This window comes from Lachancea thermotolerans (assembly GCF_000142805.1).
Source record: "Lachancea thermotolerans CBS 6340 chromosome H complete sequence".
NCBI classification, from domain to species: Eukaryota; Fungi; Ascomycota; class Saccharomycetes; order Saccharomycetales; family Saccharomycetaceae; genus Lachancea; species Lachancea thermotolerans.
The window spans coordinates 1,205,652-1,221,994 of NC_013084.1; the positions used below are offsets into that span (position 1 = coordinate 1,205,652).

The 16,343-nt window shown below is 54.7% G+C and overlaps 10 protein-coding genes and 1 non-coding gene across 11 annotated transcripts; 3 read left to right on the forward strand and 8 right to left on the reverse strand.

Annotated features, from left to right (window-relative positions):
- Positions 1-14: 14 nt before the first annotated feature.
- GLC3 (1,4-alpha-glucan branching enzyme) lies at positions 15-2,132 on the reverse strand (the record flags this gene model as incomplete). Its single annotated transcript, XM_002556410.1, has 1 exon — positions 15-2,132. The coding sequence occupies one exon, from the start codon at positions 2,130-2,132 to the stop codon at positions 15-17; it is 2,118 nt and encodes a 705-aa protein (XP_002556456.1).
- Positions 2,133-2,562: 430 nt separating this feature from the next.
- On the reverse strand, positions 2,563-3,361 carry UBC8 (E2 ubiquitin-conjugating protein UBC8; the record flags this gene model as incomplete). Its single annotated transcript, XM_002556411.1, has 2 exons — positions 2,563-3,259; positions 3,357-3,361. The coding sequence occupies 2 exons, from the start codon at positions 3,359-3,361 to the stop codon at positions 2,563-2,565; spliced, it is 702 nt and encodes a 233-aa protein (XP_002556457.1).
- Positions 3,362-3,679: 318 nt separating this feature from the next.
- Positions 3,680-3,895, reverse strand: HTL1 (Htl1p; the record flags this gene model as incomplete). Its single annotated transcript, XM_002556412.1, has 1 exon — positions 3,680-3,895. The coding sequence occupies one exon, from the start codon at positions 3,893-3,895 to the stop codon at positions 3,680-3,682; it is 216 nt and encodes a 71-aa protein (XP_002556458.1).
- Positions 3,896-4,648: 753 nt separating this feature from the next.
- On the forward strand, positions 4,649-5,467 carry PET18 (Pet18p; the record flags this gene model as incomplete). The annotated part of the gene is made up of 1 exon (XM_002556413.1): positions 4,649-5,467. One exon carries the CDS (start codon positions 4,649-4,651, stop codon positions 5,465-5,467), a length of 819 nt encoding a protein of 272 aa, XP_002556459.1.
- A 10-nt stretch (positions 5,468-5,477) lies between these two features.
- Positions 5,478-6,524, reverse strand: MAK32 (Mak32p; the record flags this gene model as incomplete). Its single annotated transcript, XM_002556414.1, has 1 exon — positions 5,478-6,524. The coding sequence occupies one exon, from the start codon at positions 6,522-6,524 to the stop codon at positions 5,478-5,480; it is 1,047 nt and encodes a 348-aa protein (XP_002556460.1).
- A 261-nt stretch (positions 6,525-6,785) lies between these two features.
- Positions 6,786-6,857, forward strand: KLTH0H13904r. The gene has a single exon. It is a non-coding gene; the product is annotated as a tRNA-Gln (tRNA).
- A 406-nt stretch (positions 6,858-7,263) lies between these two features.
- VAC8 (protein anchor VAC8) lies at positions 7,264-8,955 on the reverse strand (the record flags this gene model as incomplete). Its single annotated transcript, XM_002556415.1, has 1 exon — positions 7,264-8,955. One exon carries the CDS (start codon positions 8,953-8,955, stop codon positions 7,264-7,266), a length of 1,692 nt encoding a protein of 563 aa, XP_002556461.1.
- Positions 8,956-9,662: 707 nt separating this feature from the next.
- Positions 9,663-11,156, reverse strand: EDC3 (Edc3p; the record flags this gene model as incomplete). The annotated part of the gene is made up of 1 exon (XM_002556416.1): positions 9,663-11,156. One exon carries the CDS (start codon positions 11,154-11,156, stop codon positions 9,663-9,665), a length of 1,494 nt encoding a protein of 497 aa, XP_002556462.1.
- A 237-nt stretch (positions 11,157-11,393) lies between these two features.
- On the forward strand, positions 11,394-11,972 carry RHB1 (putative GTPase RHB1; the record flags this gene model as incomplete). Its single annotated transcript, XM_002556417.1, has 1 exon — positions 11,394-11,972. One exon carries the CDS (start codon positions 11,394-11,396, stop codon positions 11,970-11,972), a length of 579 nt encoding a protein of 192 aa, XP_002556463.1.
- Positions 11,973-12,174: 202 nt separating this feature from the next.
- KLTH0H13992g (KLTH0H13992p) lies at positions 12,175-13,122 on the reverse strand (the record flags this gene model as incomplete). Its single annotated transcript, XM_002556418.1, has 1 exon — positions 12,175-13,122. One exon carries the CDS (start codon positions 13,120-13,122, stop codon positions 12,175-12,177), a length of 948 nt encoding a protein of 315 aa, XP_002556464.1.
- Positions 13,123-14,424: 1,302 nt separating this feature from the next.
- On the reverse strand, positions 14,425-15,384 carry GTT3 (Gtt3p; the record flags this gene model as incomplete). Its single annotated transcript, XM_002556419.1, has 1 exon — positions 14,425-15,384. One exon carries the CDS (start codon positions 15,382-15,384, stop codon positions 14,425-14,427), a length of 960 nt encoding a protein of 319 aa, XP_002556465.1.
- Between the last annotated feature and the right edge of the window lie 959 nt (positions 15,385-16,343).

A 16,343-nucleotide genomic window follows, 5' to 3' on the forward strand; every position in this document is an offset into this window, starting at 1 on the left:
GGGCTGCCTGGCTCTCAGTTGTCGAGAGCCAAAATTAGAGCTGTCCTGGTAGGAATATACACTTGAATGTAGTTGCTTCTGTTGTTCCAGCGCAAATCTGTGGTAAAGAACTTCGAATTGTCCTCGTCGATCCTGTTGTGGCCGCCGAATTCTGGGCGGTCGCTATTGAGCACAATGCGGTAGCTGCCGCTCCGTTCGACCCCAATTCTGTAGTCGGCGAAACTCTGAGTGGGATGGAAGTTAAAAATGAAAAGATGTCCGTTCCTCTCGAAAGCGATGACTTTGTCCACCTCATGCTTCAGCGAAATGTACGCCTGTGGTGTATTGAGCCACTTGAATTGGCGCTCGCAAAGCTGCATGGCCTTATCAAAGTTGTAAAGGTGCCTGTAGCGGAGAAGATGGTCGTCGACCAGGTTAAATTGGCGGCGCGCATAGTGATAGCTGTCGTGGTTGTTAACGTTCGGAAAGTCTAGCCACTCCGGGTGGCCGAATTCGTTGCCCTCAAAATTTAGGTACGCCTCTCCGCCTAGGGTGTGGGTGATCAAGCGGATGAGCTTGTGGAGCGCTATGCCGCGGTCCACAACGGGAGTGAGAGGCTTCAGCACAGTCATGTCTGTGTACATCGCTGCGTCCATAAGCCAGAAAGCGAGGGTCTTGTCGCCGACTAGAGCCTGGTCATGGGATTCTGCGTAGGCGACAACCTTTTCGCCGTGCCTGCGGTTCGTTAAGGTATGGACAATGTTGCCCATTTCCCAGTCGTCGTCACTCTTCTCCTTTAGAAGTTTAATCCACATGTCAGGCAGCGCCATGGCAAGTCTGTAGTCGAAGCCCGCGCCGCCGCTCGCGCGAGGCAGACAGAGCGTTGGGTACCCGGAGACGTCCTCTGCGATAGTGACGCCGCTTTCCGGCAAGAGCTCGCGGACTAAGTCATTAGCCAGCATGAGGTATGCGAGAGCCTCGTGGTCGACATCAGACCGCTCTTTGGAGAGATACTCGTTGTAGTCGCCGCTGAAGGCGCCGCCGGCGCCCACTCCATGGTGGTTGTAAAGCATAGAAGTGACGCCGTCGAAGCGGAACCCGTCAAAGTGATAGATATCGACGTAGAAGGCGAGGTTACTGAGCAGGAAGCGCAGTACCTCGAAACTGCCGTAGTTGAACAGACGCGAGTCCCACAGCGGGTGCTCGCCCCTGCGGGACAAGAGCGAGTGGAAGTACTGGTGGTCCGACCCGTCGAACCTGTTGAGGCCGTCTTCAACGTTCTTAGACGCGTGACTGTGCACAACGTCGAGCAGGACCAGCAGCCCCATGCCGTGCGCGGTGTCCACGAGTTCCTTCAGGTCCTCGGGCGTGCCGTACCGCGAGCTGATCGCGAAGAAGTTCGTGACCTGGTACCCGAACGACGCATAGTACGCGTGCTCCATGATGGCCATGAGCTGGATCGCGTCGTAGCCCAGTTCGCGAATCTTGGGAAGAACGTTGGCCGTAAAGTCGCGGTATGACGCGACCTTGGGCTCAGGTGAAGAAATACCAATGTGCGCTTCGTAGATGCGCAGTGAATCCAGATCACGGCTGAAACGTGGGCGTGCGTGGCGGAACTCGTACTGTGTGGGTGGGTTCCAGAACCGCGCCTCGTAGCTGGGGCCGTACTGCCGCGCGGTCTCCTTGTCTGGCTGCGTCGCCCGCGTGATCCACGCGGGCAGCCGGTACAATTGCGTTCCGTCGCCCAGTACTAACAAGACTTTGATGCGAGAATCATGTGGGATTGCGAAATCGCCCGAAGCCAGCGGCGCAATTGTTGTCGAAAACACCCCGTATTGGTCCCGCTGCGTCAGCTCGTGCGACTCAGTGTTCCACCCGTTGAAGTCGCCCACGAGGAACGCGCGCTGCGCGTTGGGTGCCCACTCGCGGTACCGGATCTCCTTGGTTCTCGCGTCCGCATGGAGCCCGAATTGCTGGTACCCGTCTCGCGCGAATGCTGCTAGCGTGTGCTCACGACCAGCGCCCAGGCTCCCACGGATATCACCAGCCCACTTGTCTGCGAGCTCTCGGCGCTCCGAGAGTACTGCTGCGAAGGGCTCGAGCCAGGGGTCGAGCTCAACTGCGGGTCTCACGTTTTCTGGCACATTTCCCATCTTGCTGCTTGTTGCTGTGTTCGACGTGGCTTGATGTTGACCAGATGCTAACGAGTGCTCGACTGGAGTATCGCTACTTCTGCTCTGAGGACCCTGGCCCCCGGATCCTGTTGTACTGAACGTTCGAAACCTCTGTTTATATATGTTTTCTGTATGGTATGTAGCAGCCTGCCCCTTGTTATATTGTGAGGATTAGAAAGCGAGGTCGAGAAAACGTGCCACCAGGCCAATGGGCGCGCTGGAGACGCCTGAAGGCGCCCAGAGGCGCATTCAAACCCCGTAAGCGTGCGCGCGAGAGCGCGAGATATGTAGCCAGGTAGATAGGGCAGGGATTGCGGGGTGCAGGCGCGCACTGGGCGCTGGGCGATGAGCTGGGGCAATGCGGGCGTGGTACACGGCTCGGTTCTGCGAGCCGGGCGCGTAGCGAGTGTCACTCATCGAGGTCCGCATCCGAGAGACCCGGGTCGTCGACGTCTTCGTCTTCGTCGTCCACGCCGTCGTCGTCGTCACTGACCTCGATGTTAGAGAGCTCGTCGCTGAAATCCGCGTCCGACAAGTTATCAAGCGTTGCATCGTCGACCGTGTCGTTACCGACATCGGCGTCATCTTCGGCGTCGTCGTCGTCACCACCGTCTTCGTCTTCGTCGTCGCTCTTCCCTACGCCGAACATGCTACGGTACCGCTCCTCGGTCGCGTACTTGTCGATAAACTCGCGGATTTTCTGCTCGTAGAGCTCCTTGTTCTTGAGCTGCAGCGTCGCAGCCTCGTTGTTCAGCGGGTCGCTGCCGTTGGGCTCCTTCAGCAGCCCTGGAATCATCCATTCCACGATGTTGATCAGGTCGTACAGCGGGCTCCACGTCGAGTTGATCACGTCCAGGCAAATGGACCCGGACGCTGCGTCAATGTTCGGGTGGAAGATCTTGTTCACAAACCCTATGCTGGGCGACTTGTACGGGTAGTTGTCCGGAAGCTCGACGTGCAGACGCCACACGCCGGCCTCGTAGGGCGTGCCTTGCGGGCCATGGAACTTGATATGGAACTCCTGCATGTTGTCATCCACGAGTTCGACGTCGTGGTCGCTCATCAGCAGCTTCATCACGTCTGTTTCGATTCTCCTCTTCGAGTTGCTGTAGCGGAGTCGCGGTTAGTGCGCTGTAACTGGGAGCTGGGAAGGCCGCGCGCGCAGTGCGCGCACTCGGCCCGGCACCAATGTGTAACACATACCTCATCCTGCGCGGGGTGTTTCCTGCTTATGTGCGAGCGTGGTTGGTCGCGGTGCCCGGGGGGCCCGATGGGCACCAGGAGCTTTAAGTGCTGAGGGGTCGGTGCCGTCGTACGGCACACCGCGCAGTGCGCGAGCTCAACGGGCGCGGCGAGCCCAGCGGGCCCATGAACGCCGTCCGCATCCTTAGCATTAGCCACAATCAGTAGGTATGCACCGTAAGCTCGTTTTGCGCCGTAAGCTCGTTTTGCGCCGTGTCCCGACCGAGGACCGCAGATCGCCGCTGTGTATCCGCGTACCCGCGTAGCACGCGCACCGGCACGCTTCACGCCTGGGAGCCGCGCTCGCGCTCGACGTCTGCGCGAAGAGCGTCCAGCCGCGCGCGTAGCGCACGCAACTCCTCTTCGCGTCTTAGGCCCACTATGACCTCGTGCCGCTCACTATCGTCCACGAGCCCGAGCGCCTCGCACATGTTTTCGCGCGCCGCAAGCAGCTCGTGCGCAGTCAGTGTCTTCAGTGTAACGTTGTTGTTCTGGGTCATGCTTGCTATTGTGTACGCTGGTGTCTTGGGACGAGCTCTCCGCGGTTATGGCTATGCTTGAGCGGTGAAGAGAAGCGCTTCCGATGGCCATACTCGAGGAAACTTTGGGCAATGTCGATGGTCGCTACGTACGGAGTAGGTTTATGGGCCCTTTCCACGGCCGGTGTGAGCCCGCGGTGGCCAGTAGGACGTGGCTAGTGTTCGGAATGGTAATTCACGGTCTATCATGCGATTAACATGTCAAATCAGCGTGCCTTACTCTCTTTGCGTATTTTCGCGCTTTCGCACGAGTAAATTAGCTTCTCCTACAGTGAAAAGTTGTCCCCATCGCGCGATGAGTTCGAGAAATCACGAACAAGCAAGCGATAGTCGACCAGATTGCGGGAACCAATAATGGAAGAGCTTGGCTTCGCAGACTACATAGGATCGCAGCTGTACGTGACAGTTACACGTGAGCGGATGCTCGTTGGGGTGCTGGTCGCGACAGACTCGGAGCTGAACCTACTGCTGGACAACGTGGAGGAGATCACAGCGGGTGGCCGGCGTAAGCTCGGGTTGATGAGCGTGCCAAGAGCCACGATTGCCTCGATTCAGATGGAGAAGCCTCGCGTGGACGCGCTGGTGCGTGCACGCCGGATGTATGTGGTGTAAGCGGCGCACGCGGCAGACGCGCTGAGCCCGCCTCCAGTGTCTCTGCTTAGCTGAGGCGAATGAACCGCCCGCGGGCGGGAGCGTTCGACATCCTCTGTCAGCATGCGGTGCATGGCACTGGTCGTGGGCACTCGCGAGCGCACCTCCTCTGCACAAGGAAACTACAAGAATCTCAGCACAAGGCTATCGTTTATATCGAAATACGTGTATATAAAGGGGAAAAACGGCACCGCAGAGCCATTGTTCCGGCCAAAACTGTTCTTCACCGCCTCACGACCCATGTCGACCTCGAACAGACTATTGGAAGCGCACCGCGCCCTCTTCGAAAAGGCCACAAGCCACAAGCTCACTCAGCAACTGTGCGCGGGCACGCTGCCCGACCGCACACTGTACGTCTACCTCGCACAGGACCTACAGTTCTTCCAGAGTGGGCTCCGCCTGCTCACCAAGACCACGTCCGTCGCGCCAAACACGAACAGTCTGCTGATACTCGCCAAGAAAATCGGATTCTTCGCCAATGACGAGAACAGCTACTTCCACGAGTGCCTCGCACACATTGCGGACGCGCTCCCAGCCGCAGACCAGGCGCGCTTCCGCGAGTCGCGCTTGCCTCAGGTGGACCGCTATGTCCAGCTGCTTGAGCGCACTGCGAAAAGCGAGACATCCTACGCCAAGCTCATCACTTTCGTCTACTGCATGGAGCTCGTGTACCTGCAGTGGCCCAAGAACTGCACAGTCGCCGTGGGGCTGCACTGGAAATACCAGACCTGGATTGATCTGCATGCGGGCGACCACTTCGAGACCTGGTGCGAATTCCTCCAGCAGGAAGTCGATAAGTGCGACTACGCAGAGGTTTCTGGCACCTTCGCGCAGGTGCTGCAGCTCGAGCTCGAGTTTTTCGAGGCTTGTAGCGCCCAGTGAGGCGGTCTGCTCAAATCCCAACTTCCAGCGCCCAACGTACATCATCTGTAGTGCAATCTAGATGTATGTCCTTCATGTAATGATCCAAGCGCTCTAAGAACGTTTTTCCGTTCCACTTGTCGCCCTCGCGCTTGGGAACACCCAACTGCTCAATTGCGCATGCTGCCGCAATGTTGCCGCAGATGCTGCCAACCGTTAAGTCGCCTCTAGAGAGCGCATATCCCAGTGAAAACCCACCCAAAAATGTGTTTCCGCCACCGGTGGGGTCCAGGACCTGTGATGCGGACCGCGAGTGATACGCAGGCAGGTGAATGACCTGCCGTGTGCCAGTGCAGCGGTCGCGCGCGCCAAGTGCAAGGGATCCTAGCTTTCCGCACCGCAAAACGCACATGTTCTTGTCGTCCATGAAGTCGTCAAACCTGCGCAGCAGATTGGTACATTGAAGCAAGTTTTTAGGTTCAGGCATGTCGAAAAGGCGGGCGCCTTCTTCAGCATTGGGAGAAATCACAATTGTCTCCTCTCGGTTCATCACCGCGCGGATCTCGTCCTTGCGCGCGCTGTTGCACATATCTGGGATCGGTTCCCACACGAAAACACGATCACAAGAGCTTTCATACTGCTTCAGGCGGTTCAGAATAGAAGTTGCCCTATCGTCGATGCAGAGCAAGTGAAAAACACGAATTGAGGCGACCTCTTCAGCACCAAACTCAGCAATCCAATCGCCGACATCAATTCGTTTCTTCTCTGTCAAGTACTTGAATTGTCGTAGATCGTTCTCACCATAGAGGTTCCAAGCGCGGGTAGTGAGCCTAGAAGAGTCGTCCCGGAATACAACTCCTGTCTTCCAGCTCTCGAGAATGTCTGCTGCGCTGGAGGGAAAGTCCGAGCCTCTGTCCACTATCCAGCGCAGCTGTCGTGAGAGCTCGTAAGCGGAAGCTACGATTGAGGCCCCCAAAATCGCGAACATTCCACCTCCACCAACCACGTCGTGAAAACTCTCGTCGGATGTGTAGATTTCATCCAGGATGAACATTCCATTGGTAGTAAAAAGTCCCATTGTGTTTGCTAGCGCTAATATCTAGGTCGTTGAACTTCGAGGCTCAAAAATTGAGAAGCAGTCTTGAAAGTACTAGAAATCTCTTAGCCAATCGTCCTAAGAACGAATTCAAAGGAAAATCGGTACCATAGTTTCTATTGTAGAAAGCATTGAATAAATACCAAGATGTCTCGTTATCAGCCAAACAGCTCGTCATATTTGAAAAATGTGTTTCATATATCGAATATATACTTGCACAGACTTACGCAAGTGTGATCACCTGGTCCTATAGTGTAGTGGTTATCACTTTCGGTTTTGATCCGGACAACCCCGGTTCGAATCCGGGTAGGACCTTTTTTGCTTAATGAAATAACAATACGATCATCAGAATAATCTAAAAAAGCCTGAAAACACCGTTCGCGCTTTATTTTTGGGCTTGAAATTATAGATATACATCTTCTATGTCAGTTGAAGGGGCCATGAAAGTATTGTGTGGAGTTTGTTTTATGCTATGAGTTCCGTTCGGAAAATCTGCAATGATACATGGACAGAGTCGGTCCGACCTCGTCCAGCCAGCATCTATCTGGCGGCTTGGCGTCAACATTTTCGCGGAACCTTGATATAAAGTTTTCAACAAAGCGCCACTTTTGGACCGGAGAACACTAGGTATTAATCCTCTTTTGGCTTTATTTTTTTGAAATTTTGTTTTGATGAATCGAAGCTGCTCGTTCGATTCGCCCTTCTCTCATCATCGGGGAGCTCAATCTATAAATTGAATGATTTGTTGAGTGATGTTGTACAATTCGAGGCTAGCATCGTCGAATTGGTCCGAGCCAGAGCCAGAGCCGGCCTGCGAGTTCATTGCAGCTGAGGCCTTTTGCGCGCTTTCAAAGTTGACTTCCGACAGATGCTTTATGTTCTTGATAATCTCTTTGTTTCCCTTTATGAGCTTGAGCACGGTTTCATCATGGCTTTCCAACAGCTGTAGAATAGTCCACAAGGCGATGTGCTCGAAAGTGGGGTACTCACTCCGCAAAAACCTAATCAGGAAACCACGAATACCATCTCCTGGGGTTTCCCAAGACTCAATGATTCTCGCGTAGTTGTTGATCCTGGAACACAAGTTAGCTAAAGCGGCGGCAGCGTTCCCTGAGACCTCCTGGTTCTTTGAGAAGGTCATAGGGATCAGCGCCTCGAGGATGTTAGAGTCCAACAAATCCACCTTGGAATTGTCTGCCAGGGCAAGGATGGCGAAACATGCGGATATCTCGCTTTGCACACTCATGGGCGAGTCCAGCGCCAGCTCCTTGCATTTTTCAACCGCGCCACTTTCAAAAAATTCCTGTCTGTTTTTCTCGGACGACGCAGCCAAGTTTCTCAAAGTAGAAACTGCATGACACTGGATCTCCTCGGAAGCTTTGAAATCTAGAAGCTTAACTAGAGGCTTCAAGAAGCCCGCGTCCACAATTAGGCCTTCGTTTAGCGGATGGATAGAGATGTTCCTGATACACGCAACACTGGCTAAGACCAGCGGCATCGAATCGCTCTGGATTAGTTTAGCCAAGTGGGGCAGTCCACCAGCACGAACGATCTCGAGCTGGTAGCCGGTGTCGGAAGCAAGATTTCTTAATGCTAGAGTTGCCTGGCACTTTACCCTGGCCGATGGCGAGTCCATCAACGCAACCAGCTTCGATACCAACCTAGGCTCCGTTTGCGACAACTTCTTCCTGTTTGACTCATCAACAGCAATGTTTGACAATGCAGTGGTACAGTAATACTGGACATCCGCATCTACAGACGACAACAAAGCCACCAGCACTGGAACTGCTCCAGCGTTTACCAACTCGCGTCTGTTTTCCCCTGAGTGTGTCATGTTGAGTAGCGCCCCTGTAGCGTTACGCTGGACACGAATGTTCTTGGACTTAGCCAACTTTGTGAGTGGCACTAACGCACCTGAAGTCGCAATCTTGGCCTTGTTACCGTCCTGCGTGGCCAAGTTAGTAATGCAGCCGACTGCGTTACACTGCACCTCCACGTTGCTACTCATCATTTGATTGATCAGAGGCTCTAAACCGCCCATGTCTACAATCAGGATTTTGTTCTCGTTATTCACTGCCAGATTACCTAGGGCTGCGCATGCCGCAACTTGGATCTGCGAGTCGCTGCTCTGCAGCAGTATAAGGATAGGCTCCAAAACCTCACGGTTGACTGGCCGCACGTACTTCTCCGTGATTTCAGCGAATGCTAGCGCTGCACTGCGTTGGAGATTCAAGTTGTCCGAATAAACCAATGTAGTCAGTGCCTTGAGTGGACCCCCCGAATAGAAATCAAAGCGGTCTTTGTCTTCGAGGTATCCAAGGAGTGATGTGACCGCTTCTCGTTCATTATCTGCTATAGGAAGCACGCTTGCATCGTCTCTGGATTCATTTAAGCAACTACAACACGCTCCCATTGCTGAAACTTGTCAGAATAGTGCGCTCGCTATCACTTGAAAAATTTTGCTCAATATTTCGCTATAAATACGCGCCGAGTACCGAACAAATTCGTAATGCCGTCAATGCAACGCTATGAACACTCACTCACGCCTTTTAAATCGCCAATATCCCTCGATTAAGTAACTTTGTTCACAACTTATTCGGAACTCCTTAAGGGATTTTTCGCTTTGTTTAAGAGCCCCACCCACCGTTTATCCAAATTTTTATGAAAATTTTGATAATTACACTCGTTAACTACGATGCTTATGATCCTAAGGCTTGAGGACAAGATGAGTTGAGCACAGTAGCTTACCTCGCGCCCATTTCTCTCCATCCTTGTCACCAGTGTCAACCGGCACCTGGGTTAATAAAGTGTCTTGCGTAGGTTATTTCGCAGCTCTGTTAAGAGCATGTCCGCTACTTAATTTACCCCGATAGTGTCGAGTTCGTAAAAATGATGCGCCTGTGGGAGGAGCGTTGAACCGAAAACTGTAGAAATTGCTTGATGCCTCAACCACGGAATAGCACATAATCTTTATGAACGCTGGAAGGTGCGAGCCACTCTGAAAGTCACTATGCATGCTCTTGCTAGGCCTCCGCGGATGATTCCACGGAGGGAGAACGCTTTAAGACAGAATTCAGCGGCAACCATTTGCAATTGGGGTTCTTGCCCTAAACGAATGGCTCAAGTCAGCTGGACCATGCCTTCAGTAACAAAGAGGTCTGCAATCTGGAATTTGCGAAGAGAGCTCCGTACGGAGTATACGGCCTGGGGGACTCCCAAGTCAACTAGATGAATCTCTGGAGCGTGATTGGGGAACTGGGACCTCAGGTTGTAAGCACCGGTTAACGGCCAGCATAAGCATATGACTGAGTTGGCATTCACATGCGCACTAAAGTTTGGCAATGCGCTGCCTGCATCAAGTCCACTGGGAATATCTAGCGACCACACCGCTTGTTGGGCATTACACCAATTGATGATGTCTTCTAGGCGTGCCTCATCGGCCGCATCTGAACACAAGTCCTGGAGATTAAGATCAAAGCCTTGCATAGCGTCCAAAACAATTTCAACGGGCGAGTTCAGCTTCTCCAGGTTAGATTTCAAAGACTGCAACGACTCCACTGTCTTCCCGCCACTCTTCTGGTAGAGTTGCCATTGCTCATTGACTTCGGGGTCCTCCGGCGTGTTCGTGAATAGAACTAGAACACGCACCAGTGATGACTGGCATAGTACGCGACCTAGGGCCAGCGCGCGGGCACCGCACCTATTATCACTCGCTAGTATAACAACAAGGGGCTGTGGGTTTGTGTTTTGTGCGTGAAGACGGACCCTGCCGCCAAGTTTCTGTTTCACAAACAGCGACATGTGGACAGCCCAGTGTTCCATGGCCATCTTGGAAGTGAACCCAAAACTATCGCTGCATACGCGTTCTATCTCCAGGAGCTGAACTGGTGTGGCGCAAGGGACAGAGACGCCCGTGGTGGTAGTCACGAAGCCCGATGGCTTGCTGATAGAGCCTGGGCGTGTGAGTGCACGCTGCAACTGTGAAAGAACCTGGTCGTTCTTAGCCTCATTATCGCCAGCACTCTGTAGAAGGTGCGTGATGTTGATGGACTTTGTAATTGGCAAATACTCGGTGTGCGTGGAGTCCTCTTCCAGGCTATCCCAGTTGTCCTGCTTGGCGTCAGGAATAACAAGCTCATCGGTCTCGAACTTTCTGTCCTTGATGTTGTGCGATACCAAGCGGGATTTTTGCTCAACTTTGTCCTGCTCCTTCAATTTGGCGAACACGTCTTCCTTGTTGAACATGCGTAGGTTTTCTTGGAAATCAAAATCGTCCTGCTGCTTAATAGCGGCAGCATCATCATCCTGCCAATCTGTATTAGAGCCGGCAGACGCCAGTCGGGCAGCGGCAGGCGCGGCTGCACCTGCTGCGCCAGAAACAGAGCCGGCGCTGCTGTTCCTGGCGACGCCTTGCTTGCCCTGTTTCGGAGTCGAGACAACCTTCAGATCTTTTAATCTTGACGCCTTGACCTTGAAAACCTGCGAAGTACCACCGTCGCTGAAAGTAACGTCTGATAGCGTCAGCGACTTGGGATTTGCCTTGGCCACTCGACCAGTGATAATCTTGCCGTCTTTGAGTTCAACTTCAATACCAAATCCGGAGAACTGTGACATCTAAGCTTTGCCAATGGGTTCCAGCACTTGGAAGGTCAAATATCTGGGTTTTGAGTCGAGCCAAAGAGTTCGAATTTGTGCTTTTTCGGCGTTTCGTGGAAATTCGAACGATAGTTGTCGAATTAATATTACTTCCAATTTTGAAAATTTACTGCCAGGAGAAGCTATCTTTCGCCAACCAAACCAGCGTTGAACTCGGTGAAACGGCCTAAGAAAGCTCTCAGCTACTAAGCCAAAATGGAAGATCCTAATACTAGAATGTCCAAACACCGTAAAATTGCGGTTATGGGTGCGAGAAATGTTGGTAAAAGCTCACTAACTGTTCAGTTCGTTGAGTCACGGTTTGTCGAATCCTACTATCCTACCATCGAGAACCAATTCACCAAGCAGGTGGTACTAGGGAAAACCGCTTACACTCTCGAAATATGCGACACAGCCGGTCAGGACGAATTTTCGCTCATCAACACGAAATCGCTGATGGGAGTTAAGGGCGTAGCGATCGTATACAGCTGTGTGAATCGGGCAAGCTTCGAAATTGTGGAGTTGATACGTGACAAGATCCTAGACCAGCTGGGTCTTGATAATGTTCCAACAGTAATAGTTGCCAATAAGATAGACCTTAGGGACTCTGGGATAAATGGCGGCAGGGTTGACTCTCGTGAGGGAGCGGAGCTGGCAGCGCGCCTCGGAGCGGGCTTCGTGGAATGCAGTGCCAAGCTGAATATAGGCGTTGAAGACGCCGTACTCCAGCTACTCAAGCGCATTGAGGGCATCGATGGCGACCTTTCAGACGCATCCAAATGCAGTATCATGTGAAAAGTTGTTGGAGCAGAGGTGTTAGGAAGATCACATAGTTTGAAACAGTTCGCTTTCGCGATAGGGTTTAAACAAGGACTGGTCTATAAATTGAGATGTGCTTGTGCTATAGAATCTCTACACGGGAGATCTCAACAGTTATTATACAATAGTTTAGTGTGTGTGTAATGACAATGACGGAAGGTTTGGATAGACTGACCGCTTACCAACAGGTGTATCCACCATCGACAACAAGGTTCTCACCTGTGGTGTAACTGGAAGCCGAGGAGCTGAGTAGGTAGAGCATGGCACCGACGAACTCACGAGGGTCAGCCATACGGCCCATTGGCACACGGGAAGTCCACTCCTGCTGCAAGGCAGCACCTTCTGGAGAACCAGAGATAACCTTCTTGGTTAGCGCAGTGGCAATGTAGCCTGGAGAGATGGAGTTCACACGGATACCGTAACGAGCCCACTCGCAAGCCAAAGAGCGGGCCATGTGGATGACGCCAGCCTTGGACATGTTGTAAGCGACCTGTGGCTGTGGGTTGTTAACAATACAGCCGGACATGGAGCCAATGAGAACGTAAGAGGCGTGTGGGAACTGGGGAACAGCCTCACCCGCCTCGCTGGAGTCCGAGGAGACGGACTTACGTCTTTGAGACTTCTGGAGCAATTGTCTAGACATGGACTGGCAGATGTAGAGAGAGCCCATGAGGTTGACGCGCACCACGGCCTCGGCCTGGCGGGCATCGTAATCCATGGCTGGGATGTTCTGGCAGTAACCAGCGGTGTGAATCAACTTGTCGGGGACAATGCCGTTGTGCTTTAGAGGGATCGCGCGCACAACCTCCTCGACAATGGCGGCATCACCGATGTCGCAGGGCCACGCGGAGATGGTGACCTTGTTGAGGTTGTTGGCTCTGGCGAACTCCTGCAGCTCACGCTGGGTGTACTCCAGGCGCTCGACGCTCAGGTCAAGCAGGGCCACGTCGGACCCTTGGGCGAGCAACGCCTGGGTCAGGGTGTGTGCGAGACCGCCGGAGCCACCGGTAACGATAGTCACATGGCCATCCAGGCGGAAAGAAGGAAGGATGTCCTGCAGCTTGGGCATAGAAGGCAGATCTTGCTGCGCAGATTCAACCATGCCGTTGGAGTTGGAGTTGGTCATTTCCGGTGATGTGCTTTAGTACGATGTGTGGGGTTTCTCTTGAGTGGGACCGACCAAACTGCGAGTTCAGGGCGGGGGAATCGAAAGTATATTAAACAGAACGCTTGCACACGAGTCTGTGTATCAGTTGAATAGAGAGGGCAACGGATCAGACTAGAAAACTAGCTCATCTCAGATCAAATATTCAAGCTGCGCGATCGCTTTTTATACCTCGCGGAGCCTGGTGTGTCAGCTTTGTGTTTTCACTAAATCCCCCCTTTCTTTTAGACGTTGGCTTGCGTTCGTTTCCTTTTACGCAAAAGAAAAATGCGTAATCTTGCTCAGGCACGCTCGACACTACGTCGGAAGCGATATCGGATTTTCACGTGACACATACCATCTCTCAAGAGCATAATGGCGCAAGCCCACGTAAGTGGCGCGCACAACGAGGGCATTTGGAGGTTTCTTGTTGAGAGGTACGGTGGAGCTTGCTAGGCGGTCGTAGGGAGAGATTAAGGGGTACATTCGAAAGTGTTGAGGTGAGGCGCTACACACTCTTTATATAGAATATCGCAAATTAAGGGCGTCTTCCACTTACTCCAAGGACCCTTTTTGCCTACCCCAAGAATTAGGGGAGCTGGGCCCGAGGTCCGGACCCCGTGCTGGGCCCCTCGCCGGGCAAATGGCAGATGCTAGCCCCGAAACTCTGGCGGGCGTTCGAAACTTGCGGGCCACGACAGAGTGGGTCAATAGATCATATCAGACGAAACAAAGTTTCAGAATGACGTCATTTTGCCATAATCGCATCACGTGCCGAGGAAGGCCCAGAAACCGGATATTGTCCACTTTCCATAGTTGGCGAAGCGGCCGTGTGGTCCTGACGCCGCGAATTGCTCGGCGTGCAGAGGCGGTGCTGTTTTGCGGTGTGTGCGCAGCTGTGCGCGACATCTTTGGCAACATGGCGCTGCTCTCCAGGCGGGCCTCTCGGGCGGGGCGCCTTCCACGCGCTGCGGGCGCGACAGGAGTTACAGACCCTGACCGTTGACACTGGTCACGTGATATGAGCAGAGCTCGAGAGTAGCGCGCATCGCTTTCGTTATGTTATTAATGGTGTTGGTGTTGGTGTTGGTGCTCGGTTGACGGGGCCGCTGGTGCCGGTGCTCGCCTGGCGGCGCTGTTGCCGGTGCCGAGACGCCCAGGCTCGTGTCGCACATGTCGCGTGGCTCGTAAGACAACCTTCCGGCCAACTTTTCTCTTTCTACAACTTAAGGTCTTGTTACAACGCGTCATTATACAGTTTAGGGGCCTCGCAAGACTAGCACGCTACAACACGTACAGGCACAGAGCGGAGCCTGCGCATCCAAGGATGAAGGGCAGCAGCCCCAGCTGCTGCTTCCACTCGGCCAGCGCGAAGCGCGACCAATGGGCGACGGAGTCCATGAAGGTCGCGCTGCCCGCGACGTCCTTGACCGCGTAGGCAGCCTCGTCGGAAAACGACGGCTGCCACTGGGCGAGCAGCAGCGCGAACAGCGCCTTGCTGATGTGGAAGACCATGGGGTCCACGGGAACGTCCGGCAGGTCGTAGCGGATGAAATTGATGTAGTAGCCTACCAGCGCTGGCGTGATGAGAGACCATACGGACCAGAACCCGAGCAACGCGCTCACCTCCCTCCAGCTGGAGCCGATCGCGACGAAGGGAGACGCCGCGGAAAACTCGAGGTGCTTGCTGATGACGTAAACATACGCCTCGATGGCCAAAAACACGACGTCCACCGCGGGGATCGTCGACAGCGCATCCTGCACGTTCTCGTTGGCCTCGATAGTGCGCGACTGCACGTCCTGTAGAAACTCGTTGAACTTGAAGGCGAAGGAGCCGCGCGCGGGCGTGACACGCGAGAAGTCCAGCTGCGAGAACCAGTTCTGGAAGGGCGTGCCTCGAGGCATCTTGTGGCCGGGCTCCGACTCGTCCTCGGAGCTCGTGCCCTCGCTGGTACCGTCGCTGGTACCGTCGCTGGTGCCTTCGCTGGTGGTGCCGTCGCTGACCGCGCTAGTTTCGCTCGCGTCGCTGTGCGCGGCCTCGGCCTCGAGCGCCACGCGCTCCGCGTCCTCGTAGTAAGTGGCGAGCTCTGGGAACTCGTTCAGGTCCAAGGGCCCGTCCAGTTGCCGCAGGTGCTTGTCGATGGCATTTGCGATGACGGCCTTGGTAGACGCTTGCGACGCGTGAAGGTCCAGCTTGTCCGCGAGGTCTAGTAGTTCGATTTTCTTCCACGTCTTGAAGGACATTGTGCTGGTGAAGAACAGGAGCGGGGAGTCGAAGGGAGCCGGGCTCTCGGGTTGCGTCTGACTTCTTTGTGGAAGGGGTCGACGGGGGTCTTTGCATTGGATGTTTACATTGTCCTAATCGGCAAAATTATGGAGGCACCCGTGCAGGATGAGGACCGCTGGAGGGGAGTAACTGTCCACGGCGGCAGGCCTGCGGCGGGCGGGTAACTTGTAGTGCAGCGGTCATGTGATTATGTCACGTGCGGGCACGTGCCGTACCGCGCCGCCCCTCACGTGATACCGCGCCCAGCGGCTACAGCCCGCCCGTGCTCCGGTGGTGGTGGCGAGCCCGCGCCCGCGCCGCGCGCGGGCACTCGACACGAACGTCCTCGCGAGCTGAAACAGCGCAATGGGTGTCCCTGAGCCGGCCAACCTGGCGCTTTTTCAGCGCTCTGCCAGCAGCCCAGGGTCCGTCCGCACGCTAAACGAGCAGCGCCCGGCGCGAGAACCGTAGGCCCTTGCCTCGTATCACTGCTCACGACGTGGAAGTCCGCGCCCGCCGCTGCCCACTTGACTTCAAGGCCGCCGGCACAAACGCCGCGCCCGCTGCCCTCACAAGGAGGCTCCAAAGTGCGCGCGGCCTGCGAAAGGCCGCGCGCGCGACGTCGTGTTGCTACCGCACGTCTCGCTCGTATAGCCGGAGCGCTGACACCAATATCACAGCGCACGAAACACCGCGCCGGTGCCCAGACCCAGGTCACGTGCGCAAAAGTCGCCCACGCAGCGGCGCTCGCCTCACACACGGCGCCCGCTCCGCGACCGCGCGTCCAAGCTGGCCCATGCTCGCCGCCGTATAGCGGCAGCCCGCGCCCGTACACCACAGGCCTGCGCCAGCGCCGCACCTGCCAATCTTATCGAGCCTAGGGCGTTTCCCTGCTCCTACCCTCGACGTGTGCGCCTAACCTTATCGCAGCGGTCCC